The 27,350-nt window shown below is 42.3% G+C and overlaps 2 protein-coding genes across 6 annotated transcripts in view; one reads left to right on the forward strand and one right to left on the reverse strand.

Annotated features, from left to right (window-relative positions):
- MAGI3 (membrane associated guanylate kinase, WW and PDZ domain containing 3) overlaps nucleotides 1-15,246 on the forward strand; it is a 250,064-nt gene extending 234,818 nt beyond the window's left edge. For 2 of the 3 annotated variants that reach the window (XM_086717871.1, XM_086717872.1), the window contains 5 exons: nucleotides 2,813-2,915; nucleotides 3,659-3,785; nucleotides 4,610-4,753; nucleotides 10,525-10,663; nucleotides 12,279-15,246. In XM_086717871.1, the coding sequence (XP_086573997.1) occupies nucleotides 2,813-2,915; nucleotides 3,659-3,785; nucleotides 4,610-4,753; nucleotides 10,525-10,663; nucleotides 12,279-13,399 (1,634 nt within the window). In that variant the 3' untranslated portion in view covers nucleotides 13,400-15,246. Of the gene's footprint in view, nucleotides 1-2,812; nucleotides 2,916-3,658; nucleotides 3,786-4,609; nucleotides 4,754-10,524; nucleotides 10,664-11,569; nucleotides 11,661-12,278 lie in introns of all 3 variants that reach the window. The other variant, XM_086717874.1, reaches the window with a different exon arrangement.
- PHTF1 (putative homeodomain transcription factor 1) overlaps nucleotides 12,127-27,350 on the reverse strand; it is a 91,303-nt gene continuing 76,079 nt past the window's right edge. For 2 of the 3 annotated variants that reach the window (XR_015254996.1, XR_015254998.1), the window contains one exon: nucleotides 12,127-13,946. The gene's annotated coding sequence lies outside the window, so the exon portion shown is untranslated. The remainder of the gene's footprint in view (nucleotides 13,947-27,350) is intronic. The other variant, XR_015254997.1, reaches the window with a different exon arrangement.

Genomic DNA, 27,350 nt, shown 5'->3' on the forward strand with positions numbered 1-27,350 from the left:
CTGAAAGGATGCGGTAAATGCTATGAAGACAGTGTGCTGAAGGGAACCACAGGTGAGATTTCACAGAGAAGGTGACACTTTGAAGAGGAGCTTCAGTGGGAAGGCAGATGTGCCCAGGTGATAAGTTTGGACAGTATCTTATGAGCAATAAATAGTTACCACAGGTTTTTAAGTAAGGCAGAGGCGGGTTTCAATTTATATGTTAGGGCTGGGATCCAGGATGTGGATTGCAGGTAGGATTGGTAGCAAGGAGGGCCAGCATAAGTAACTTGTTAAGCTAAAGAGGAAAATAAAATTCATGATAGTAATTTCTATAATTTTTTTTTAATGTCTATTCATTTTTGAGAGACAGAGAGGGACAGACTGTGAGTGGGGGAGGGACAGGGAGAGAGGGAAACACAGAATCCGAAGCAGGCTCCAGGCTCTGAGCTGTCAGCACAGAGCCCGATGCGGGGCTCGAACTCATGGACTGTGAGATCATGACCTGAGCCAAAGTCGGATGCTTAACCGACTGAGCCACCCAGGCGCCCCCATGATAGCAATTTAAAAGAGCAACCAGTGGCACCTGGGTGGCTCAGTTAGTTAAGCATCTGATTTTGGCTGAGATCATGATCTTACAGTTCATGAGTTCAAGTCCTGAATCAGGTGAGCTCAAGCCCTGCTTTGGGTGAGCACTGCTTTTCTTTCTTTCTTTTTCTTTCTTTCTTTCTTTCTTCTTTCTTTCTTTCTTTCTTTCTTTCTTTCTTTCTTTCTTTCTTTCTTTCTTTCTTTCTTTCTTTCTTTCTTTCCTTCTTTCCTTCCTTCCTTCCTTCCTTCCTTCCTTCCTTCCTCTCTTTCTCTCTCTCTCTTTCTCTCTCTCTCTCTCTCTCTTTCCTTCCTTCCTTCCTTCTTTCCTTCTTTCTTTCCTTCCTTCTTTCTCTCTCTCTCTCTCCCTCCCTTCCTCCCTCCTCCCTTCCCTTCCCTTCCCTTCCCTTCCCTTCCCTTCCCTTCCCTCTCTCAAATGAAAATAAAGTAAGAGCAACAGATTTCCATTTCTCTCTGTCTCTCTCTTTCTCTCTCAAATAAAAATAAAAGAGCAACAGATTTCCATTTCCCCCCATCTTCCCCCAAAAAAGTTCACACTCCACTCTTCCTTTCTGGAGCTCTTGACTTTAAAGTGTTGAACAGGGGCGCCTGGGTGGCGCAGTCGGTTAAGCGTCCGACTTCAGCCAGGTCACGATCTCGCGGTCCGGGAGTTCGAGCCCCGCGTCAGGCTCTGGGCTGATGGCTCAGAGCCTGGAGCCTGTTTCCGATTCTGTGTCTCCCTCTCTCTCTGCCCCTCCCCCGTTCATGCTCTGTCTCTCTCTGTCCCAAAAATAAATAAACGTTGAAAAAAAATTTTTTTAAATAAATAAATAAATAAATAAATAAATAAATAAATAAAGTGTTGAACATTTTTAACAAGTAAGGTAAAATTTCAGAATGTGCACTTTAAGAAAAATATAACCTCAAATAAGATTTCATCATTTTGAGGATTATGATAATGTTAATCATAATAGAAACATGTACATAATGGGTAGATGCCAGGCACTGTCTGAAGCATGTACATTTATAAGCTTGTTGGATAACGATAACCCCATGAGGTAGCTATAATTCCTTTTATGGGTGAGGTGATTAGAAGCACAGGGAATGTGAGTAATTTCCTCAAGAACACACAGCTAGTAAATAGTAAGAGGCTTAACCCCTGTCAGTCTTGCTGCAGAGTTCATGGCCTAATTCACTAAGCTATGGTCCCTCTCTCTGGTATTTTCAATATCCTATGTTTAGGGGAGCCTGGGGGGTTCAGTCGGTTAAGCATGCGACTTCGACTCAGGTCATGATCTCACAGTCAGTGAGTTTGAGCCCCGCGTCGGGCTCTGTGCTGACAGCTCAGAGCCTGGAGCCTGTTTCAGATTCTGTGTCTCCCTCTTTCTCTCTCCTCCCCCACTCATGCTCTGTCTCTCTCTTCTGAAAAATAAGTAAACGTTAAAAAATTTTTTTAATAGCCTATGTTTAACATATGGACAAGATAAGCATTCAGAAGTTTCAGCTTGACGGATAGGAGTGTGACAGCCTTAAGAGTCTCCCCTACCTGTCATCTCCCGTGACCTGCCACCCGGAGGCAGGTGGTTCCCACACTTGGTCATGAGACCTGCCTTCAAGGAACAGCAGCAGGTGTGGAGCCACTGGCGATGATACAGAAAGAAATGTTCAGTTTTGTCCCCTGTATTTGTGCTCTCAGAAAACAGAAGCCCTGAAGCCTTTGTCGACATTTGTCGACACTCGGGATGATTCTATAAGTGTGTCTTTGGTATTTGTGCCAGGCAGAGCAGTTGCTCCTCTGTGAACGATGCGGGTTAGAGGCGTGCGTGCGGTTCGCAGACTGGCTGCTGTGTCCAGCACTCCTGAGACCCGGCGTTTGCCGGGTGCGGGGCGTGCGCTCCAGAAGCCCATTGAATGGGCTGCCGGATGGCTCCTGGAGCTCCGTCTTCTCGATGCTGTTGTTGAGTATGTACACTTCCGATTTCCTTGTTGTGCGGATGACCAAAACAAGGCGGAAGAGGCAAGTGTGTGCGGTAAGAATAGGGCTCCTCTTCTCTTCACACCTAGGCAGTGATCACAGCCACAGGGAGGAAATGGTAACATCCCAGTTCCAGACAGCCGGCCGCAGTGCTGCTCGTGCCGAAGTCACTAGGGTCGGGAACCCTCTGTGACGGTCTCACTCCCGTAGAGCACTTGGCCTCCACGTCTTTATGTACAAAGGGTCATGTTTCCTGTTGCCTCATTTGAACAGAGCATCATGGCCCGCCGTCAGGAACAAACTCCGCCCGGCAAAGCCCCGCCCTGCAGCACAGACCCATGGGACAGTCACAGGCCAACCACGTACCTGGGGACAGGTGAGGCTGCTCTTCCCTCTCATTTCCCCCTTCTTCCGTATGCACCCCCACTCCCGCCCCCCCCCCCCCCGTGAGGTCAGAATGAGAACTCTCGTGTTTTCCACCCTCAGTTACCTTCCCAGCTCCCCCCGCTCCCTCGGTACCTCATCCCTCCTCCAGCCTCATCCCAGGGCTCAACACAGTCATCCCATCATGCCCGACAAGCGGGGACTGGAGAGAAAGAAGCGACAGCAGCCTCTGGCTCCGCCACGCTCGGTCCCCCTGATTTTGGCAGGGAACCCCAGACCCACACGCATTGCTGTCTTCTCAGCCTGCCCGAGCGGTACCTGTAGGCACTTCCTCACCTCTTTTGTTGAAAATATTAGCCACGAAACAAAAGCGAGGTTGTCACAAATTCAGCATCTCCGCGGGCATCGGCGCTGCGGAGAGCTATTTCTCCCCGGCAGGGTCAGCTCCTCTGCCCTCTGGTTCAGCTGCTTGAGTGCAGCTTTCCTTGATAAAAACTGCACCGAGACGCCCTCAAAATAAAAACCAGACCAAACCAACGTGGGATGTGGACAGAGCTGACGCGGCTGTTGACCACCAGACGCACCTAGCGTCTCTGGCTCTCGACGCAGTCTGCCTTTCCGGCGGCCGGTCGGGAGAGTGGCAAGCTCAGCTTTGAAAAGAGACTAACCTGCCTTGGCTTTCAGAGTGTTTTCATTCTCTCCGTCCCGGGAATGACTGGATTTCTCTGTTCGTAGAGGTGCCATAGAAGGCGAAATCGGGAAAGACGTCTCCGCCTCTTACCGACACTCATGGTCTGACCACAAGCACCTTGCCCAGCCTGACGCCGCCATGATTTCCATCGTAGGCAGCCGGCACAATCAGGTAAGCAGCTACCCCCCAGGTGCAAACTGTTCTTTTCAGTGGCTAAACCGCTGACACTGGTGAGTTTTTCTTTTTAAAGAACCTAGGGAAAGCCTTTTATTGTTTTTATTTATTTTGAGAGAGAGAATGTGCATGTGAGCACATGCAGGGAAGGGGCAGAGAGAGAGAGAGAGAACCCCAGGCAGGCTCAGCACTGTCAGCGCAGAGCCCGACATGAGGCCCGATCTCACGAACCGTGAGATCACGACCTAGGGCAAAATCAAGAGTTGGATGCTCAACCGATTGAGCCACCAGGCGGCCCAACACTGGTGAATTTGTCTTGCAAATCAGTTCGGATACATTCGTCCCCCAAATGTCTTGCTATGTGTTTGGCATTCCCTTAGCTTCCCTGAGAGAGTGTAAAGGGTTAAAAAGCTTACCCTGACGTTGGAGAAATAAGCACCCCCAGTCAGGTACTTAGAAATAGCAGGGTTTGAGTTCATCAAAGTAGGGTTTGGGTTTGGGTTTTTTTTTTTTTTTCTTTTTTCAGGAAAATTAGTCATAATCTCCTTAAAGGAAGCATTTCTCCAAACTCTTTTCTCTGATAGTTCTGTTGCCCATTGACCAAATAGTGGGGAAAAAACATATAGTCTTCACATTAACTTGGGCTGCATTTGTAAAAAATTAGGTAGCTCTTCAACCCAAACTCCCATTCCTTTCTTGTGATCTAGAAATGCACACGGACTGTATAAATGCTGTCTCCCAGCGACAAAGGTAGTCTTTCTTCAAACTGTCACTAAAGCAGTCCACAAAAACTTGTTTTCCTTACGCTCTTTCTCTCCCAGAGCCTTGGCTGTTACCCAGTGGAGCTAGAGCGAGGCCCCCGGGGATTTGGGTTCAGCCTCCGCGGGGGGAAGGAGTACAACATGGGGCTGTTCATCCTGCGTCTGGCTGAGGAGGGCCCCGCCATCAAAGACGGCAGGATCCACGTGAGTTCGCTTCCGTCCACAGCCTTTGCTTCTGGCTCCAGACTGGGAACTACTGAAAACAGTTGATCAAAGGGAGTGCGGAAACCCCCCAGAGCTAAGCAGCCAGGTTTTTCCATCACAGAACCTGAGAGCAGCCGCTCCTGGTTTGACGCTCTGACCCCTGGCGATTCCGTGTCCTCCCTCGAGAGTGCTAGGCTGTAGCTCGGTGACGCTGTCCTCGCCGTCTTGACTTTGGTCCATAAGGAAATTTACTTTTTACTGACATCATCCACATTTGAGGGCAAATGGACTCATAAATAAAATATCCTTTTCATCTTATTAAAAGTCTTGGAAAAGCCAGGATAAAACAGAATCTTCAACTTCTTTCCAGAAATAATAGGCCCAGGATTTTTTTTTTTTTTTTTCCTCCTAGCTACCCTACAGAGGTAGCCAGAGATCAAAAAGCATGACTCTCCGAACCTTTACTATGATCTGAAAGACTAGAATTCGCATGGGTCGTGATCCATCATAGTTGCCCTCAATTCTGAAACACTAGCTTTGGACAGGGCAACTGCAGACCAGATTGTTTATGGGTCTGCACATAAGGTATTTTCCCTCTTTCTCTGAACATTACTTAAAGAGGAATCTTATAGAGGGGACGTGTGCTGGCTTCAGTTTTTTAAAAAAATAGCCCACTGGCATCCCGTTACTTTATACGTTAGATTTTACATTTAATGTACATTAAATTTTAAATTCCAGACAGCCTCCCCCCTACTACTCAAGAGAACTTTGGACTTCCTCCCTCTGCCACCAGTTGGCATCTGGGAAGATAATTTTTTTTTAATCAGATGGTATATTCTAATAATGGTTGCAGTTCTGAATTTTCCACATCACTGCCCCGTTCCCATGACTCATTTTGTAAACATGTGTCAAGTGTCTGCTTTACCCAAAGCTTTATGAGTGAGAACTGAATGAACTGGGAGAAGGGGTGGCCCTAAACCAAATAAGACCCCACCCCTCTTCAAATGACCAGACCTGTGCACAAGGTCAAAAGGCGGGGAGTATGAGTGGCTGTGAGTGGAGATTTCATATGAGTGGAGAATGGGTGCCATTAGAAAGTGGGTCAGGGTTTCAGTAGAGAGAGCTTGGTCTTTTTTCTTCCCTCGCTCTCTTTTTTTTTTTTTTTTTAAATCTGGGTATACTTTAAATCTGCCGGTTTTTAGAAAAAATCTCCCATTGTATTGTCACAAAAAAACCAATCAAACAAAAAACTAGGATGTAATTTTTAAAGTTTTTTTTAAAATTTTTTTAATGTTTATTTTTGAGACAGAGAGAGACAGAGCATGAGCAGGGGAGGGGTAGAGAGAGAGGGAGACACAGAATCCGAAGCAGGCTCCAGGCTCTGAGCTGTCAGCACAGAGCCCGATGCGGGGCTCGAACTCGCCAACTGTGAGATCATGACTGAGCCACCCAGGAGCCCCAAAAACTAAGATATAATTTTCAAAAGTTGGTTCCAAATGTAACCCTCAGATGCACTAATCTCACAAAACAAATAAAAGGCAAGCAGGCCTTAAAGCAGACAAAGTCTCTTTCTAAACCATGTCATTCTTTACAAATGAATGGGAGCTTCGGACCTTCAGGGTTAAATCAACTCTCATTTCAAAAGTAAGATCTGATGTTTGAAAGGGAGCTATTACTACCATGCCCAGGTTTGTTGCAAACTCTAAGAAATCAGCTTTTCAGAGAAGAATTCTTTCTCTGGCTACTAAGTTATCAAAATCTTGACTTGCTAAGGATCATGGCTGCTTTGTACTAATGACAGCTTACTCTGGTGCCACCGCCCAAATGATGAGAGTTAATCTCCAGCAAACTCACACTGCAGGGCGACCTGGGCATCCCTTTCTGCCCCATCCTCCTGCCTCCCTTCTCTCCTCCCTCTCTTTGTTAGGCTGATATCTGTACTCTGTGTCCTGTGCCTAGTGTTTATTTCAGTATTTTCAGTCCTTTTATTTTTAGAGAGAGAGAGGGCAAGCAGGAGAGCGGGGCAGAGACAGAGAGAGAGAGAAAGGGGGGTGGGGGGAGGGAGAATCTCAAGCAGGCTCCTTGCCCAGTGAAGAGCCCGACGCGGGGCTTGATCCCACGATCCTGGGATCATGACCTGAGCCGAAATCAAGAGTCAGACACTCAACCAACTGAGCCAGCCAGGCACCCCTCCAGTATCTTCAGTCCCGATCTGGGGCCTGAATATTCATACTAGATGCTCTGTATACATTTGCTGGAAGTGTAGAATGGATGACAAATACTAATGAGAGAATGGTTTGTTTTTTTTTTTCAAAATCAGCTCCCAAAAGTTATTACTGGGTAGACAGGACATGAGATAGATGAAGTAGTTAGCAGGCAATGCAATAGTGTCATTCAGGAAAAAAAGAAAATGGGAGCCTGTGATATAGATGGAAGAGCACTGAGAGTCATGGGCATCTGTACGTTTAGTGAGTCCTAAGCCATCCGTAAATCTGGTCGAGATCTGAGGAGGACAGAAAAAGGTGTTCTGGGTAAAGGCAATGAGATCAGCTGAGTGGGAAAGTCTCACATTCGGGAATAGTGTCAGATTTAGTTAGATCTTCACTGCAGGACAGAATCAGATTTAGAGAATGTCGTCTGTCGTCTTCCAGGTAACATGTGTTTTCACTTAGTTTTAGCCCCACAAAAACCCTTTAAGGTAGGTGGCATTTTCCCCACTTATAGATGTAAAACTGAGGCTCTGGGAGACTAAGTCCCTTGCTGGCCTCACTCAGCCTGTGACGGCCGTGGTGTGGCCCAGATCTTTGGTCCTGTGAGCCCAGCCCGGGTGTTTTCACGTCAGGCCGTGGCTCGTGCCTCTCTGGATGAGATTGTTCCAGGGAAGTATAGAGGTTCTCAGCGCCTTCTAAGAGAATGTAAGCAATGTGCTAGAAACCTTGTGTAATTTTAATATAAACTGTAGTGGCTGTGGTTGACAGAGTAACTTTTTTGAGGAGCATAATTTTTCTGTGTTCCCTCTTCCTACCTCTTCCTTTGGTTCTCCTATTCTCCTTTGTTCCTTTCTTTGCTTTCTCTCTCCTCTCCTCTGTCCCCCATAATTTCATTTTCCAGTAACACGAACTGTTATTTGTTCTATTTATCAAAAGATGCATTCTTCATTTTAAACAACAGAATTTTCAAAGAATATTCACGTTTCCCTCTCACAAGTGCCATTTTTTTGTCTGCGGCTTTGTATAGACCAGTCCAGGACTCTTCCCTGCTCTGAGGGCCTGTCTGCCACAAATTTGAAAGCCATGGGGTTCTAGTCTCCTTCCCGCAATGTAGTTTTAAAGTTAAACAAAAATGACACCTGGTGGCAAATCTGTTGAATAACAAGCTTTATTGCAATTTATTCGTTGTACCGAAAGAATCAGAAATATGCAGCTCAGGACACTGAAGTTAAGCCAAAGAATGTGACTGCAATTAAGGGAAACCTCAGTCATGTTTTACAAGATACGCCCAGAGCACGCTCCGAATACCGTCTACCTTAATTTCCATTTGTCTCATTAATCAGCAGGACTGATTTGTCACTTGTCGTTTGTATTTCCTCATACAAATTATTTTTCTTCAATCACTTATTATTAAGGGAAATCTGGGTATTAGCTTTTATCTCATATACTCTGGATATAAGTATTTTTATTCTGTTTGTTACTTTTTTCCATCTTATGTTTATTATCTTATTTTGGTTAGTTTTTTTTTAAGTTTTTTCTCCTATGTTAAGTCCACTTATCTTGTCATACCCTCCAATTATTCAAGAGATTCCTTTTTTTTTTTTTCATAAATATGCAACAAAACCTTTTAATCTGTTTTCTTTTTCATAGTTGACATGTTTTGTGGTGTACACAGTGGGGGACGGGCGCGGGTAGATCTTCCTCCTGATGCACTTGAGGTCCTTTTGGGGAAAACCAGGAAGTAGATAACTTGAAAAGGAACATCTGCTTGTGTTTGGTGTGTCACCAGGTTTTATCTCATTAAATCCCCGCCCGGACCCCAGGAGGTGGGTACTAATATTGTCCCCATTTCACAGAGAGGCAAATGAGACCCTCCGCCAGCTGGAGGTGGAGCCAGGGGTGAACCACAGACATTATGACTCCAAGGCCCTGCTTCCTGGCCACTGGGCTTCGCTGTATCTGTGGCTACAGACTTTCCTACCAGCTTCTGTTAAATAATTATTGAGTCACCTTCTGTTGTTATTTCTGGATTGTTTTCGTAAGCTCTTACAAATTTTTGAGCTGTTTGGAATGTCAGTAGTTTTCCATTGTTCGCTGTTTTGATTTTTTTAATGTCTATTTTTGAGAGAGAGACAGGGTCGGGGTAGGGGAGGGGCAGAGAGAGAGAGAGGGAGACACTGAATGCGAAGCAGGCTCCAGGCTCTGAGCTGTCAATATGGAGCCTGATGTGGGGCTGGAACTCACAAACCACGAGATCATGACCTGAACTGAAATTGGACACTTAACCGACTGAGTCACCCAGGCACCCCTCGGTTTATCTCTTTTAAAGCCAAACAAGCCTCTGCTTGTCACCTTGAAACATTTTATTTATTTTGAGAGAGAGCACGTGCACATGGGGAGGGGCAGAGTGAGAAAATCCCAAGCAGGGAGCTGTCAATATGGAGCCTGATGTGGGGCTGGAACTCACAAACCACGAGATCATGACCTGAACTGAAATTGGACACTTAACCGACTGAGTCACCCAGGCACCCCTCGGTTTATCTCTTTTAAAGCCAAACAAGCCTCTGCTTGTCACCTTGAAACATTTTATTTATTTTGAGAGAGAGCACGTGCACATGAGTTGGGGAGGGGCAGAGTGAGAAAATCCCAAGCAGGCTCCATGCTGTCAGCACAGAGCCCAACTTGGGGCTCGATCTTACCAACTATGAGCTGAAATCAGGAGTCAGACACTTGACTAAGCCACCCGGGCGCTGCTGAAATGTATTTTAAAATCACTACCATCGTTATCTTTTATCAGGTCCTTTTGCAAAAGTGACACTTGACGTATCCATGTTTCCCCCTTTTCTTTTGAAATACCTAGACAGCATTTCTAGTAAATAGCAGAGGTACTGAGGCATCTCATTCTGGTCCCTGGTTTTATGTTACCTAGGGAAATTATTTTACACTGAAGTCACGAGCATACGCCCGTTACCGGTTTTAAATCAGTATTCATATGGATATATTCTCCAAGCTGAAGGTTTTCTCTCCGAACATTTCATTCATCTAGTGCCTCATACATCTACAGGCTGTGCTGGCAACATGAAGGGGAGGGGGCAGTTCTCCGTGGAGGCCAGGAAGGGCTTCCACGATGAGGAGCCACCAGCCCGGGTTTTAGAAAATAAATTCCAGATTCAACTCCTCTTGGAAAGTACTCTTCCTAGTGGGTCATTCAGACCCAGCCCTGTGGCATCATGTGGATCATAGAGACCTCACCTCTTCTGGCACTTCTCTTTTGGTTGAAAACTCCAGATCTCATTTGTGATTTCAAGGTGCCCGGATCCTGTTTCCTCCTCACATGCGACTTTCTCCTGTAGGATTTCTACAGAGCAAATAAAGCTGGACGCTGTCTCTTCCCACTGCGGTCATCCATCCGCCCATCAGCTTTAGCAATGACACAGCACCGTGTACAAGTTAGACGGTTTGCAAATGAGTCAGTAAGGTTGAGTGGCTGTCGAGTGGACAGAGCAGAATCGAAGGAGGATGCATAGTTTCATGTTGTTCCTGTGAATGTTCCCTCTCTAGGTTGGTGACCAGATCGTTGAAATCAATGGGGAACCTACACAAGGCATCACGCATACTCGAGCGATTGAACTCATTCAGGCTGGTGGGAATAAAGTTCTTCTACTTTTGAGGCCAGGGACTGGCCTGATACCTGACCACGGTAAGGAAAGGCTCTCACCTGGAGCTGAAAAGTTATGGAGGGGGCGACGACAGAAAAAAGAATGTCTGTTTGAAGGGGCTAGATATTTTGCTGGCTAGTTCAAAGGTAAACACCAGAACCATCGAAAGCTACTTACACAGCAGGGTTATTAGAATATTACCAAGTAAGTGGCTTCAGGCGTGATTTGTGTTGGGATGGAATATGTTAAGCAATTTCAATAGAAAACTTGTAAGTTGCTTTTATAGAGAAACGTGCTTGTAAAAAAAAAACAAGGACGTCAGAGGCAAGTGATTTAATTTTTGTGAATGGTGTGAGAAAGTGGTCTAATTTCAACCTTCTGCGTGTTGCTGTCAAAGGCAAGTGATTTAAATGTCATGAAAAATGTCTGAAATCTCTTCAAATGCCACTTACTTCCTCATTGTAAGATCTACTCCCATAATGGAAGAGAAGTTTCTCTCAATGAAGAGTAGAAGGACTTTAGGCTTCTCTGGTCCCTTGTGGAGAACAAGTTGCTCTGACCCTACCTGGCGTCAGGGAGGTGGATGGGACTGTCTGTTCTCCTGCACTGGGCTTCAGGTTCCTTGGTTTCGTTGTAGGTTTTTGAAATACCACAGGATTTGAACATCATGTTTTAACTGAGAGCACTAGCCTAGATAGAGTACCGCACCACCAGGACTTGTCCCTTCTAGTTTCTGCACCCCCGCCCGACCCCGTAGAGCTTCTGAGGGACAAGTATAGACGTGACCTCCTGCGGTCCCCTTCCAGCCTATAATTCTCTGTTATTACCTTCCACCATCTGCTTGTAAACCATACGTTCCCAATGACATCTTTGCTAACTGCGCTGTGATTTTTTTTTTTTTTTTTTTTTTTTTACATAGTCCTAGGCCTTTTCTCTTCCTTCTTCAGGTTTGGCTCCTTCCGGTCTGTGCTCCTACGTGAAACCTGAGCAACATTAAGGCTTTCAGGGCTTTTCTTGGTCTTTCCTTAAAAAGACTTGGTAAATTTGCATGTCTTGTAAATCACTTCATTCTTTTTTTTTTCTTTTTAATTAAAAATGATGCTATTAAATACATCTCTTTCTATCTTCTGCACTTTTCAGTTTCCTTTTGACATTAAATTTGACAGCTTAATGCAAGAAAATTATTTGTAAATGCCCACGAACCTCATTCCGGTTACCTCGGTCGGGTGTCCTTGATTAGTGATTTTGGCATATCCATAAGCTCTATCCTTTGATGACAGCCAAATTAGTAAGCTTCTTGGACCAAGTAATTCGGTCCAATTTTATTATTTATTTCTTCTAAGTTTTTTATTGGGCTTTACTACTTAGGAAGACTTTATATATCATATATTATGTAATTAATTATAAACTGGAAAAATGACTACTGTTATTTTGGGTACATTTAAACAACCCACCCTTCGTGCACAAGTACAGCTGTCTACGTAATCTAACTTTATAGAGATGGTAACATACATAGATTTTATTTATGAAATATTCATACTCAGGCTATTTAAGCAGTCAGTACAATTCGAATGGCTGTCAAAGTTCAAAACTTGCTGTCCCTATTTGTTGTAATTCTAAAATTTAATAATGTTCCCCTCAAATCACTTTTTGTAGGTGATTGGGATATTAATAATAATCCTTCGTCTTCAAATGTGATTTATGATGAGCAGTCACCATTTCCCCCAGCGTCACATTCTGCTTCCGTATTTGAGGGGTCCCCCATGCCAGTAACTGAAGAATCTTTAATGAGAGCTCAGATATGTGAAAAGACAGAGGAATTAAAGGGCGGTGTGCCTGAAAAGAAAAGCACTTTAAATGAAAATCAGCCTGATAAAAAGCAGCACTCTTTTCTCCAGAAAAATGTGAATAAAAGGGATCCACCCGGCAGTCATGGGCATGGTGACAAGAAAAATCTCTTAAAAGTAGAAACTGGCATTACACAAAGAGGTAGATCTGCTAGTCCCAGGAAGCCGGCCAGCCGACATGCAGAAGAACGTTCAGACAAGATTCCCAGTCCTCCCACCACTGACCCCAAGAGAAGACCCAGAGATCGGTCCCTCAGCCCCAGGAAAGGGGACAGTAAAAGTGGTCAGACCGGCACCAGGGCAGGTTCTGGGCAGGATCACTCTGGAAAAAGCAGGGGACGATCTTCAAGCCCAAAGAAGCAGCAAAAGACTGAAGGCAGCAAAGGCCGACCAAATACTGAAGCCACAGGACTAGAGTCTGAGAGTCAGAGAGGAGGGGGCCGCGCTAGGGACGGTGCTGAGCAGATCTCGGACGGCAGGGAAGGATCAGGTGCTGCCAGGAAAGACACAAAGCAGAGCCAGTCTGGGAAAAACAGGACAAGGTCCCCAGAGAAAAGAAGCAAGAGAACGGATGAAAAGTCTCTTCCGCCCAAAAAGACTAGTAACACTGCTAGTAGACCAGAGTCTGAGCAGGAAGAAGGAAAGAAGGCCACCATGGGAGAGACAAGTTCTAGCAAGGAGAAAACAGGAGAAAATGTCAAAAAATCAGAAAAGCTGAAGCAGGACCCTGAAGAAAGGATGGTTTTAAACAAAATGGAAGACCCCCGAGGAAAAGAACAAGAGGCAGCCGACAAAAACAGAGAGGGTGGAGGGTTCCAACCTGAGAGCGCTTCTCCCGTTAGGAAAACACCAATCACTCCAGGGCCCTGGAAGGTGCCAAGTGCAAATAAAGCCACAGGCACTACTGGTGTGGCCGAGAAACGGCTGTGACCTTTGGTATAAAACAAAGAAAAACAAGTCGTAATTTTTCCTTTCTAAAAAGCAGCATTTTTCAAAAACAAAAGTCATTTTTTTTTTCAGCAATTCTGAAACACACACATTTTACTTTGAACGTCAAGTTACCCAGGCTGCATGAAGGGCCTTCAGGACTGCTAAGAACCAACCGTCCCCCGGCTGGCTGCCCTCCCGCGCGCTCATCCGACATGCCCGGCTCGGGTGCCCCGGCCCGTCGCCGTGAGTGTCCATGCTGATGTGCACACAGTGTGGTCACAACTCACTTTATATCTGTGCCAAGTTATCTACTGTATCACATGTGTTGTATCCGTCTCACTCAGATAATTCCACAGTAACGAAAAAACTAGGTTTGGCTTGGAAGTTGATATCCTCAATAGCATGCTGCATGTTTACAGAGAGAAATATTTGAGTCCTTGCAGAAGAGGGATTGTTAGCTCGTCATTAAAGATGGCGGTTGCCTCTTCTAACAGCTACTGGTGATGGCCCAGGCCCGGTTTAAAAATGAAACTCCAAAACATCACTACTGAAAAGAAAAACAAAATGTAGTCAAATATCGACACTTTCTTCCGGATTTTAATTCGGCTGCATAAGGTATTCTGAGTAACTTTCAAGATACCACTTAACAATTGAATGTTCAAAATGAGACCGTACTTTCAGCACTGGAGAGCTCACCTGCTGTGTGACCCAGCCCTGATGCAGTCTTAGCGTCTCAGGTCACCCCTTTCCTTCGGTTATTTCCTTATGAAACCAGAGAGCAGCCTGTGGAAATAGTGCTCACGGCTGTTCAGAGAAGAGCCACCACATTTCTGTTTCTGGATATTTGGGTTGGACCTACTACTAATTCATTAATTGTTAATACATAGTATATATCTGGAGAGTCCAAAAACCAGACAGATTGTGAGGGACTCCATCACGAAACAGCCATACAAGTTCAGGTGTTCAGAGGCAGAGCCTGCGTGAGCCCTGCTCGGCAAGAGGATAGACATGGCGGTAGACAGAACGTGCTAGATCGTATTTTAATTTCTAGCTACATTAACTTATTTAAAAAGCAAGAAAGGGAGACTAAACATTTGCTTAGCTTGTACACATTTTCGGAGTTCTTTCTAAAAGTCTAGTGAAAGATGTTTGTTGGGAGGTAGAGACCGTTCTTAACTCCGTAAGACAGACCCAGGTTTTTCAGTCCCCTGAAGCAGCATTCAGTAGCGACTATAAATAAAGGAACAATCTCAGAACAAAACCATTTTATGGGGTATTTGAACACCCCTGTTCTGTCACGTGGGTTCATCTTGTTATTGTGAAACACGTTATGTCCAGGTCGTTTCCTCTTAGAGTTCGACTGTGAAAGTCTTTAATGTAACAACAGAATCTGCCCCTGTAGCTGAGACACGCTTCCCAGAGTGAGAGTTTGAAATCCCCTTTCATCCAGAACTATATTTACCCATCTATTGTAACTACTTGAATAGAGAAAAATTAGGAGGCTTGATAAATGCTAAGAATTTAGTACCACAGAAATGATTTATTTTCCCAATAGTCCACAATTAGTGATAAAGATCCTATTTTTATTGTTAACTGTGACATAACTTTGATGTCCTCTGTTGTCTGACGTGGCTCTTTCCTTCCTAAGTAACCTGTCACTGTACTGATTATATACTGACTTAGCAATGTGGCCTTGGAATGCTAAGCAAAATATGGATGTACTGGTTGTAAATGTTTATATATTGTACAGTACCTTTATATATACACTTGAGGTTCTGATTAGAGAAAGATCTGTAAATCGCTCGTTATTTTTTATATAGATATTAAAAAAAAAAACCAAAAAACTGTTTATGGCCTGCATTTCTTTTACTGTCGGGTTTAATATTGCTTTCTCTCTGTGGAGTGGATTCCCATCACAGTCTGAGTCTTCAAATAGATTGTGTTCCCCCCGAGTAATGAGCATTCAAAATGCTACAAATCAGGGAGACTCATAATGATGATTTTACCTGTATGGCTGCCTTTTATCCGTATGTAAACCTTGAAATGGGCTTGAGATAAATACCACTGTGCCTTGTCATTGTAAAGAAAATAGCTTTGCATAAATAATTTGCTGTCTGTCCCCCAAAATCTTTTATACCGTCAGGGAGAGAAAAAGACTGGTCTTTTTCTGTGCATTTTAGTATGACCAGCATTCAGAGAATATGGTTTTATGAAAGCAAGGAATATTCAAATTGAACTGTGTAACAATTTGACTAATCACCTCCACAAAGATGTGTTTAAGCTGAAGTTTAATCCATAGTGTGCCCCTGGAACTACAGAACACTGGTAGAAATGGGGACTTTTGTCCCCAAAACAAAATGTGATGTTTCAGTCTGGTGTGGATACATGAGAGCAACTTCTGACATCATCCTAGCATGCTCCGATTCCTAGAAACTCTCTAGGTTTTTTTAAACAATAACAGATTTATTTATTTAGACAGCTCTTCACTGGTCATGTTATTAAGGTTTACCAGCAGTACAGTGATCTGTTTAAAGCATGCCGTGGTTATTACATGAACTCTGCAATCTTTGCTGTAGTTAACTGAATTCGTTTAAGAGATCCAATGACTTGGATCTGTTTTCATTGTTGCTGCGCAAGCGAGCCAGCCTTCTGTGAAGAGTGGGATTCTGACCACTCGAGAACTCTGAATCTTTCTTTCAGATACATTAAAAATATGAAAACATAGCCAAGTGCTTTAGTTTAGCCTAAACCTATAATTTTGACAGAGAATCCTTTGGGAATTTGTCTATTTTACAGTGTTTGCATTAAAGTCAGGCAGCACTATTATTAGCAAATACACAAATCAAGAGGCTTATTTTGTCCTGAATAAACAATCATTTGTTACCTTGAGTAATACCTTATCACAGTTTATAAGCTAGGCATGCTGCAGGAAAGGTATAGAATTACTGCACATTTGTGAAATTCAAACTTCATTAGATGAGTAAACTAGTCAGTACGTGTGCACATGAGATTCAGTTGAATGAATTTACTTCTCAGTAATCCCAAATCACACACCATGTTGGGAATGAGACCCATTTGGCCCACTAGGAAGGTGTAGCTCTAAAACATTTCAAAAGTAAGTAATTTGGAAGGGCGTTATTTTTACCGTGCACAAGTCCACTTGCCTCTAAATACAATGAACCAAAAATACAAAGACATAGAAGCTTATACTCTGTGGGGCCCTGTGGTATTTAGAATTTTTGTATCTCTCTGCCAGTAAAGAAAACCATACACCAATTAGGCAAGAATTTGGTTATTCAACTATACAAAGAGTTTAGCTTATATTAAACGTTAGCTATAACGTGCATTTGGGAAATTTCAGGTTCTATCTCCATAGCAATTTTAAGAAGGATAGTTTTTCCCGATACAGATTACTAAGGGAACAGGTTTTTCTCAACCTTACTATGGTTACTGCTATTCCTATTAAATGTATAAACGGCCTAATCTAGTCCTGTTTTTACATCTCGGTTTCTCGGTAACAGCCAAATATTACCAAAGTGTATTAGATCTCTCTCCTTTTTTGGGATCAAAACAAAAGCCCAAGTTTCTAGAAGTTATACACAGATCAATGAATCCCTGAGGGTAGGAGAGCCATGAAGTTACAACTCTTCCACCCTAATGGAAGAAAGCCGCATGAAGGTGAAGTTACTTGAGGTCTACTCCTTCCATCTAAACATTTACATGGAGCACCTAATTATGGCAGCAGGTACTGGTTTGCATTCTGGGGACCCAGGAGTGGACAAAAAATGAAGTCCCTGCCTTAAGAGGTTTACACTCTAGTGGGAAGGGACAAGTAGGCAAAAAATGAGAGGAGGAGAGAGGGAATGCCGTGGACTGGGAAGATCCTCCCTTCCTCCCATGGACACACCAAGGCTGCAACTACATATGGTGCAACTCACTCTGAAAATGACCCGAAGACTCACAAAATCTCTCTTCCACAGCTAGAGAGAGAAAGAAAGAACCACATCGAGAAGGGTAGGAGGGGAAGAGATGCCCCATCAGGAACCAAACCCCGGCGGGGTGACCCACAGGTGGGGGAGGGAGAGCATGGGCACAGATGTCTTCAAGGAAAGGGAGGGGTTCAAGCCCCACATCAGGCACCCCTGCCCCAGCCCTGGGAATCTGTCCTGGGAAGATGAGCCTCCCATAACTTCTGGCTTTGAAACTCTAGAAACTTTGAAAATCAGCAGGCCTTAACTAGGGGACAGCTAAAGGGCTACAGGAAACAAAGACTCTGCTCTTAAAGGGCCCTTACAATTTCATTTGCTCAGAACCAGCACAGGGGCAGCAGTTTGTAAAGTGTCTAGGTTATACTTAAAGATTTACTGCCCAATTTTAAAGCATGTGCTAGAGGAGCAGGGATCTGTAGGAAACTTCTCTGGAATGGAAGTACTGGCAGACACCATTTTTTTTGCCCTCCTCAGCCTAGCTGGCCCAGCACTGGCAGGCACCAGCCCTGACGCACTCCGTCTGCCTGGTTGGCACCACCAGCCCCACCCGAGCATTCACCTGCAGACCTGCCCCACCCAACGTGTGCATCCTGGCTGGCACTCCCCCAAAGCAAATACAGCCCTGCCACACCCAGCAGGGAGTCCCAGCCAGGACCGGCACTCATCCAAAGCAAATCTTGTCCTAGGGAGGAAAGAGGTGCCAGTCCCACCCACTAGCACACCCACAATCGTTGCCTGCAGCCAGCCTGGTAGGAGAGGGCAGCCCCACCCACCTGCATGCCTGCAACCACTGCAACCTCATCACAGTAAGAGGGCACACGCAGCCCACACTGGAAACACCCTTGGAGCACCTGGTTCTGGCAACCAGGGGGACTGAGCTACTAGGCCTCAGAGGATACGTTCTATGTAAGGCCACTACCTTCAAGATCAGGATACAAAGCTGGACTACCTAATACATAAAAACAAATAGAGTCAGACAAAATGAGGAGATAGGAATACGTTCGAAATGAATGAACAAGACAAAACCTTAGGAAAAAGGCTAAATGAAAACCAGGTAAGCAATCTAACTGATAAAGAGTCCAAAGTAATGGTCATAAAGATGATCTCTGGATTTGAGTGAAGAGTGGATGAAATCAGAACTTCAACAAAGAGATAGAAAATAGAAAAAGGAACCAATCAGAGCTGAAGAATATAACAAATGAAAAATATAATAGAGGGAATCAACAGATTAGAGGGTGCAGAAGAACGTATCAGCAATCTGGACAACAGAGTAGTGGAAATCAAGTTGAACGGCATAAAAAAATGTTAAAAATGAGGGTAGGTTAAGAGACTTCTAAGACAACATCAAGCACACTAACATTCACATTATAGGAATCCCAGAAGAAGAGAGAAAAAGGAGCAGAAACATTTAAAGAAATAATACCTGAAAACTCCCTAACTTGGAGAAGGAAATGGATGTCCTGGTCCAGGATCCACAGAGAGGCCCCAAACTGATGAACACAAAGAAGTCCACGCCAAGACAAATAATACTTAAAATATCAAAAATTAAAGAGGGAACCTTAAAAGCGACAAGAGAGGAAAGGAAGATGGTGGTGGAGCAGGAGGACCCCACTCCCGACCCTGATGAGGCTCGGTTCACCTCATCCCACAAATACAACGAGATAACTATCATATTATCCTAAATACCCCAGAAATCAATCTGAAGACTGGCAGAACAAACCACAACTAAAGGTAGAGAAGAGACCACACTGAAGAAGGCAGGAAGAACAGAGAGGTGGCTTGGGAGAAAAACAGATTGTGGCTGCCATGGTCGTGAAGAAGGACAAGAGACAAACTAGCACACAGGGGAGTGCATGGGGAAAACAAATCCCCACAGCTATTAGCTTGGAAAGTGAGAGGGCCCAAATTTTATGAATTCTTGCAACTAGCAGGGCTTACAGCTTGGAGTTTTAAAGGTCGTGTGCTTGGCTTGGGAAGAGTTCAGAGGACATTGGGACTGCTCTTGGAAAAAAGCCAGAGCAAACAGCCAGTGGACAGGCAGTGTGGAAACAGCAATCTGAAAAGCATCTGAGGCACACAACGGGGAAGCTACTCACTCATCTCAGAGAGGCAGCATTCATGGAGAGATCCCTCTGGGAACAAAGGAACTGGCAGATGCCATTTCCCTCCTCCACACCTGCATAGGGCAGGAACCAGGAGAGCTATGACACTCACTACCTGACTTACTTAGTCCAAGCCCCTTGAGCTTTTGTGGAACCGCCCCTACTAGTCACATGTGCCTCAGTCACAGCACAGCAGCCCCCTCCCTCAGAACGCTGGCCCAAACCCCTGCCCACACCATGTCTCCCCAACTGGGAGGTTTGTGGAGCCTTGGTTCTGGTGGTGGCGGCAACAACTCTCATTTCACAAGCAGGCCAGAGTACACCTAGTGAAAACTCGCCACATTAAGGGGATCAAACACTGCCCATAAAAGCCTAAGACAGCCTTTGCAGACAATTGGCCTGAAGGATAAAGTGGTAAGAATACAATAACAGAGCACACACAGTACATGTTAGAGATACTCTCAGAAGAACCAGGTCTTGGGGTACAGGATACAATACAATGCAAGGTACTATAGGACCTCTTCCTCATTAAGCCTTTACTCTCAAGAACATGAGATGTAGCTGGGGCGCCTGGGTGGCTCAGTCGGTTGAGCATCCAACTTCGACTAAAGGTCATGATCTCATGGTTTATGAGTTTCAGCCCCGCATCGGGCTCTATGCTGATGGCTTGGAGCCTGGAGCCTGCTTCAGATTCTTTGTCCCCCTCTCTCTGCCCCTCCTCTACCCCTGCTCTGTCTCTCAAAAATAAATAAAAACATTAAAAAGAAAAAAAGAACATGAGATGTAGCTGACATTGCTAACATGCAGAAATAGGCACAGAGACTCACATAAAATGAGAAGACACAGGAATCTGTCCCAAATGAAAGAAGAGCACAAGATCATGGCCTGAGATATAAGTGAAACATACATAAAACATGCCTGATAGAGCATTTAAAGCAGTGATCATAAAGATACTCTCTGGACTTGAGAAAAGAGTGGTGGGCATCAGTCAGACTATTAACAGAGATAAGGAATATAACAGAGATACAGAGCTCAAAAAACAAAGTGAGAAAAATGCATGATGGAATGAACAGGATGGAAGAAACAGAGGAACAAATTAATGACAGAAGACAGAGTAATGGAAAGTAATCAAACTGAACAAAAATGAGAGAAAAAGAATTACACAAATATACAAAATGAGTCACTCAGTGACTTCATCAAACATAATAACATTCATATTATAAGAGTCTTAGAAGAAGAGAGAAAATAAGGGGGGGGGGGCAAAGAATTTATTTGAAGAAATAATTGCTGAAAACTCACCTAATCTAGAGAAGGAAACAGATATCCTGATCTAGGATGCACAGAGAACGCCCAACAAAATTTTAAAAAAGAAGATCCACACCAAGACATAATGTAATTAAAATGACAAAATAATAAAGAAAAAAATATTAAAAGCAACAAGACAAAAGAAGTTAATAACTTACAAGTGAAGTCCCAAAAGATTCAGTGGATTTTTTTTTTAGCAGAAACTTTCCAAACCAGAAAGGAATGGCAAGATTACAGGCAAAGTGCTGAACTGGAAAAACTGGAAGCCAAGAATACTCTATCCAACAAGGCACCATTCAGAAGGAGACACAAAAAGTTTCCTGGATAGACAAAAATCTTAAGGAGTTCATGAATAGTAAACCAGTTCTGCAACAAATACTAAAGGGTACTCTTTGAGTGGAAGGACCAGAAATGACAGTATGAGGTCAAAAACACAAAATTAGTAAAAATGAGTATTTCAGTAAAAAAAAAAAACCCGTCAAGTAACTACAAAATAAAAGGATGTAAAATATGGCATCATATACCTAACATGTGGGGAGAGAAGAATGCGTTCAAAGTTAAATGACCAGCAACTTAATATAGAAGATATTACATACAAACCTAATGGTAACCATATATGAAAACCCAGTAATAAACATGCAATGAATAAAGAGAAAGAAATCCAAATATATCTATCACTAAAGAAAACCAGCAAAACATAAAAGAAAGAAACATAAGAAAGGATCAGTGAAAACCTTCAGAAACAACCAAAAAACAAAATGACAACAAATACATACTTATCAATAATTACTTTGAATGTAAATGGACCAAATGCTGCAACCAAAGACACAGGGTGACAGAATGGATAAAAAAAACGAGACTGATCTATATGCTGCCCATAAGACACTCATTTTAGACCTACAGACACCTATAGATTGAAAGTGAGGTGATGGAGAAATCTTTATCATCCTAATGGATATCAGAAGAAAGCTGGAGTAGCAATACTTACATTGGACAAAATAGACTGTTTTAAATGTTTTATTTATTTTTGAGAGAAAAGAGAGAGCGGGAGAGGGAGTGAATATGAGTGGGAGAGGGGCAGAGAGAGGAGGGAACAGAGGATCCAAAGTAGGCTCTGTGCTGATAGCAGTGAGCCCAATGCAGGGCTCAAACCCACAAACTGTAAGATCATGACATGAGCCAAAGTCAGATGCTTAACCTACTGAGCCACCCAGGAACCCCTTAAAATTTTTTTAATGTTTATTTTTGAGAGAGAGAGTGTGAGCATGTGGGGAAGGAGCAGAGAGAGGGAGACAGAGGATCTCAAGCAGGATCTACGCAGACAGCAGACAGCCCAATGTGGGGCTTGAACTCACGACCCGTGAGTACATGACCTGAGCCAAAGTTGGATGCTTAACCAAATGAGCCACCCAGGTGACCTACGGACAAAATAGACTTTAAAACAAAGACTATAAGAGACAAAGACGGCACTATATAATAATAAAGGGGACAATCCAACAAGAAGATAAAACAATTGTAAATACTTATGCACCCAACATGAAAGCACCCAAATACATAAAATAGTTACTAAGAAACATAAAGGAACTAATCAATAATAACACAATAATAGTAGGGAAGTTTAATACCCCACCTACAACAATGGACATGATATAAACAGAAAACGATGGCTTTGAATGACACCTTGAACCAGATGGATTTAACAGATATATTCAGAACATTCCATCCTAAAACAGCAACATACACATCCTTCTCAAGTACACATGGAACATTCTCCACAACAGGTCACGTAATAGGCCACAAAACCTCAAAAATTCAAAAAGATCAAAGTCATACCATGTTAGCCACACACACACACACACACACACACACACACACACACACACACACAGAGTGAAATATTACTCGGCAATAAAAAAGAATGAAATCTTGCCATTTGCAACAACATGGATGGAACTAGAGTGTATTATGCTAAGCAAAACCAGTCAGAAAAAGACAACTATCATATGATTTCACTCTTATGTGAAATTTAAGATACAAACTGAGCAAAAATAATATAAAAACAGAGAAAGAAAGACAAACCATAAGAGACTCTTAAATACAAGAGAACAAACTGAGGGTTGCTACAGGGCTGTTGTGGGGGGGGTGGGGGGATGGACTAAATAGGCAAGGGGCATTAAGGAGGATACTTGCTAGGATGAGCACTGGGTGTTATATGTAAGTGATGAATCACTAAATTCTATTCCTGAAATCATTATTACACTGTGTGTTAACTTGGATTTAAACGAATGAATGAATGAATGAACGAATGAATGAAACAAAGTCATAACATGCATCTTTTCTGACCACAATGCTAAGAAACTAGAAGCCAACCACAAGAAAAATCTGGAAAGACCACAAATACATGGAGATTAAATGACATGCTACTAAACAAATGAATGGGTCAACTAGGAAAAGAAGAAATTAAAAAGTACATGGGATGGGAATGCAAGCTAGTGCAGTCACTCTGGAAAACAGTATGGAGGTTCCTCAAAAAACTAAAAATAGAACTACCCTACAACCCAGCATTTGCACTACTAGGTATTTATCCAAGGGATACATGTGTGCTATTTCAAAGGGACACATACACCCCAATGTTTATAGCAGCACTATCAACAATAGCCAAAGTATGGAAAGAGCCCAAATGTTCATTGATGGATGAATGGATAAAGAAGATGTGGTGTATACATACGATGGAGTATTACTCGGCAATCAAAAAGAATGAAATCTTGCCATTTGCAACTATGTAGATGGAACTGGAGGGTATTATGCTAAGTGAAATTAGTCAGAGAAAGACAACAATCATATGACTTCACTCATATGAGGACTTTAAGAGACAAAACAGATGAACAGAAGGGAAGGGAAATAAAAATAATATAAAAACAGGGAGGGGGACAAAACAGAAGAGACTCATAAATATGGAGAACAAACTGAGGGTTCCTGGAGGGATTGCGGGAGGGGGGATGGGCTAAATGGGTAAGGGGCACTAAGGAATCTACTCCTGAAATCATTGTTGCACTATGTGCTAACTAATTTGGATGTAAATTAAAACATAAATTAATTAATTTTTTTAAAAAGTACATGGGAAACAAATGAAAATGAAACACAATGGTTCAAAACCTTTGGGATGTAGCAAAAGCAAAAGTTTACAGAAATCCAGGCCTGCCACAAGAAGAGCAACAAACAAAGCCTAAAACAACAGTAAGGAAATAATAAAGGTCAGAACAGGAATAAGTGACACAGAAACACTAGAACAAATCAATGAAACCAGGAACTGATTCTTTGAAAAAAAAAAAAAATCAGTAAAATTGATAAACTTCTAGCCAGACTTACCAAGAAAACCAAAGAAAGGACCGAAATAAAACCATAACTGAGAGCAGAAATAACAAAACAAACACAGAAATATAAATAATTGAGAGAATACTATCAAAAGCTATATGCCAACAAATTAGATAACCTAGAAGAAACTGATAAATTCCTAGAAACATATAGCCTACCACAACTGAAACAGGAAAAAAATAGGAAATTTGAGCAGACCAATTACTAGCAAAGAAATTGAATCAGTCATCAAAAACCTCCCACCTGAACAAAAGTCCAAGACTAGATGGCTTCACAGGCTAATTCTACCATACATTTAAAGAGGTAAGACCCATTCTTTTCAAACTATTCCAAAAAGTAGAAAAAGAAGGAAAACTTCCAAATTCATTCTATGAGGCCAGCATGACTCTGATACCAAAGCCAAACAAAGACACCACAAAAAAAGAACACTACAGGCCAATATCTATGATGAACACAAATGTAAAAATCCTTAACAAAATACTAGCAAACCAAATCCAACGATACGTTAAAAAAATTATTCACCACGATCAAGGGAGACAGATTCTTGGGTTGCAAGAGTGGTCCAATATTTGCAAATCAATCACTGTTATATGTCATATCAGTAAGAGAAAGGATAAGAACCATATGATCATTTCAATAAATGCAGAAGAAGCATTTGAAAAAATATAACATTCATTCATGATAAAAACCCTCCACAAAATAGTTTAGAGGGAACATACCTCAACATGATAAAGGCCATCTATGAAAAACCCACAGCTAACATCACCCTCAATGAGGACAAACTGACAGCCTTTACCCTCAGGTCAGGAACAAGACAGGGATATCCACTTTCACCACTTTTATTTAATATAGTACTGGAAGTCCTAGACATAGCAGTTAGACAACAAAAAGAAATAAAAGGCATCCAAATCGGTAAGGAACAAGTAAAACTTCCACTATCTGCAGATGATATGATAATCTATGTAGAAAACCCAAAAGACTCCACAAAAAATGCTAGAACTGATCAGTGAATTCAGTAAAGTCACAGGATACAAAATCAATGTACAGAAATATGTTTTTTCTGTACACTACTAATGAAGCAGCAGGAAGAGAAACTAAGAAAACAATCACATTTACAACTGCACCAAATAAGATAACTAGGAATGAACCTAAACAAAGAGGTGAAAGACTTATACTCTGTAAACTATAAAACACTGATGAAAGAAATTGAAGATACAAAAAAATGGAAAGACATTCCATAAATATTGTTAAAATCTACACTATCCAGAGCAATCTACACATTTAATGCAACCCCTATCAAAACACCAACAGCATTTTTCACAGAACTAGAACAAACAATCCTAAAATTTGTATGGAACCACAAAAGACCCCAAATAGCCTAAGCAATCTTGAAAGAGAAAAGCAAAACTGGAGGCATCACAATTCCAGGATTCAATTATATTACAAAGCTACAGTGATCAAAACAGTATGGTACTGGCACAAAAACAAACACATAAATCAACAGAACAGAATAGAAAACCCAGAAATAAACCCAAAGTCATATGGTGAATTAATCTTTGACAAAGCAGGAAACAATATCCAATGAGAAAAAGAAAGTCTCTTCAACAAATGGTGTTGGGAAACTGGATAGTACATGCAAAAGAATGAAACTGGACCACTTTATTATACCATACACAAAAATTAATTCAAAATGGATTAAAGACTTAAACATGAGACCTGAAACCATAAAAATCCTAGAAGAAAACACAGGGAGTAAATTCTTTGACATCAGCTGTAGCAGCATCTTTCTAGATATATCTCCTGAGGCAAGGGAAACAAAAGCAAAAAAAAAAAAAGAAAGAAAGAAAGAAAGAAAGAAAGAAAGAAAGAAACCAACCAACCAACCATTGGGACTATATCAAAATAAAAAGTTTCTGTACAGTGAAGGAAACAATCAAATCTAAAAGACAATCTACAGATGAGAGAAAATATTTGTAAATAAGAGAGCCAATTAAAGGTTAGTATACAAAATATATAAAGAACTTATAAAACACAACACCCAAAAAACAAATAATCCAATTAAAAATGTGAAGACATGAACAGACATTCTCCAAAGAAGACACACAGATAGCCAACACATACATGAAAAGATCATCATCACTTATCATCAGGGAAATGGAAATCAAAACCACAATAACACCTCACACCTGTCAGAATGGCAAAAATCAACAACGCAAGAAACAAGAGGTTTTGGTGAGGATGTGGAGAAAAAGGAACCCTTCTGCACTGTTGGGAGGAATGCAAACTGGTACAGGCATTGTGGCAAACAGTATGGACATTCCTCAAAACATTAAAAATAGAACTACCCTATGATCCAGCAATCACACTACTGGGGTTTTACCCAAAGAATATCAAAACAGTAATTCAAAGGGATACACACTTTGTTTATCCCAAGGTTTATACACCTACTTGCAATAGCCAAGGTATGGAAGCAACCCAAGTGTCCAACAATCAATGAATGTATAAAAAAAAATATGCTATACACAAACAGTGGAATATTATTCAACCATAAGAAAGAATGAAATCTTGCCATTTGCAATGACATGGATGAGCTAGAGAGTACATATAATGCCAGATGAAATAAATCAGCCAGGGAAAGATAAAGATCATATGATTTCATTCATATGGTGGAATTTAAGAAACAAAAAAAACAAACAAAGGGAGGAAAAAGGGAGACAAACCAAGAAACAGTCTCTTAACTATAGAGAACAAACTGATGGCTACCAAAGGGGAAGGGATGGAGGATGGGTACACTTGCTGTGATGAGCATTAGGTGACTAAAATAAAACCTTAAAAAAAAAGCAGCAAAAGAAAAGCAGCCAGTTATCTACAAGGGAAACCCCACCAGGTTATCAGCTGATCTTTTCAGCAGAAACTTTGCAGGCCAAAAGGTGGTAGCATGATATATTCAAAGTGCTGAAAGGCAAAAAATGCCAACCATATTCTACCCAGAAAGGTCATCATTCAGAATTGAAGAGAGAGTTTCCCAGACAAACAAAAGTCAAGGGAGTTTATTGCCACCAACTGGCCTTACAAGAAATGTTAAAAGGACTTCTTTAAGTGGAAAAGGCCAAAACATTAGTAAACATTTATGAAAAAAATATTAACCGGTAAAAGCAAACATATAGTAAAGGTAGTAGA

The sequence above is a fragment of the Puma concolor genome, chromosome C1 (assembly GCF_028749965.1).
Source record: "Puma concolor isolate L17-30 chromosome C1, mPumCon1.1.hap2, whole genome shotgun sequence".
Taxonomy (NCBI): domain Eukaryota; kingdom Metazoa; phylum Chordata; class Mammalia; order Carnivora; family Felidae; genus Puma; species Puma concolor.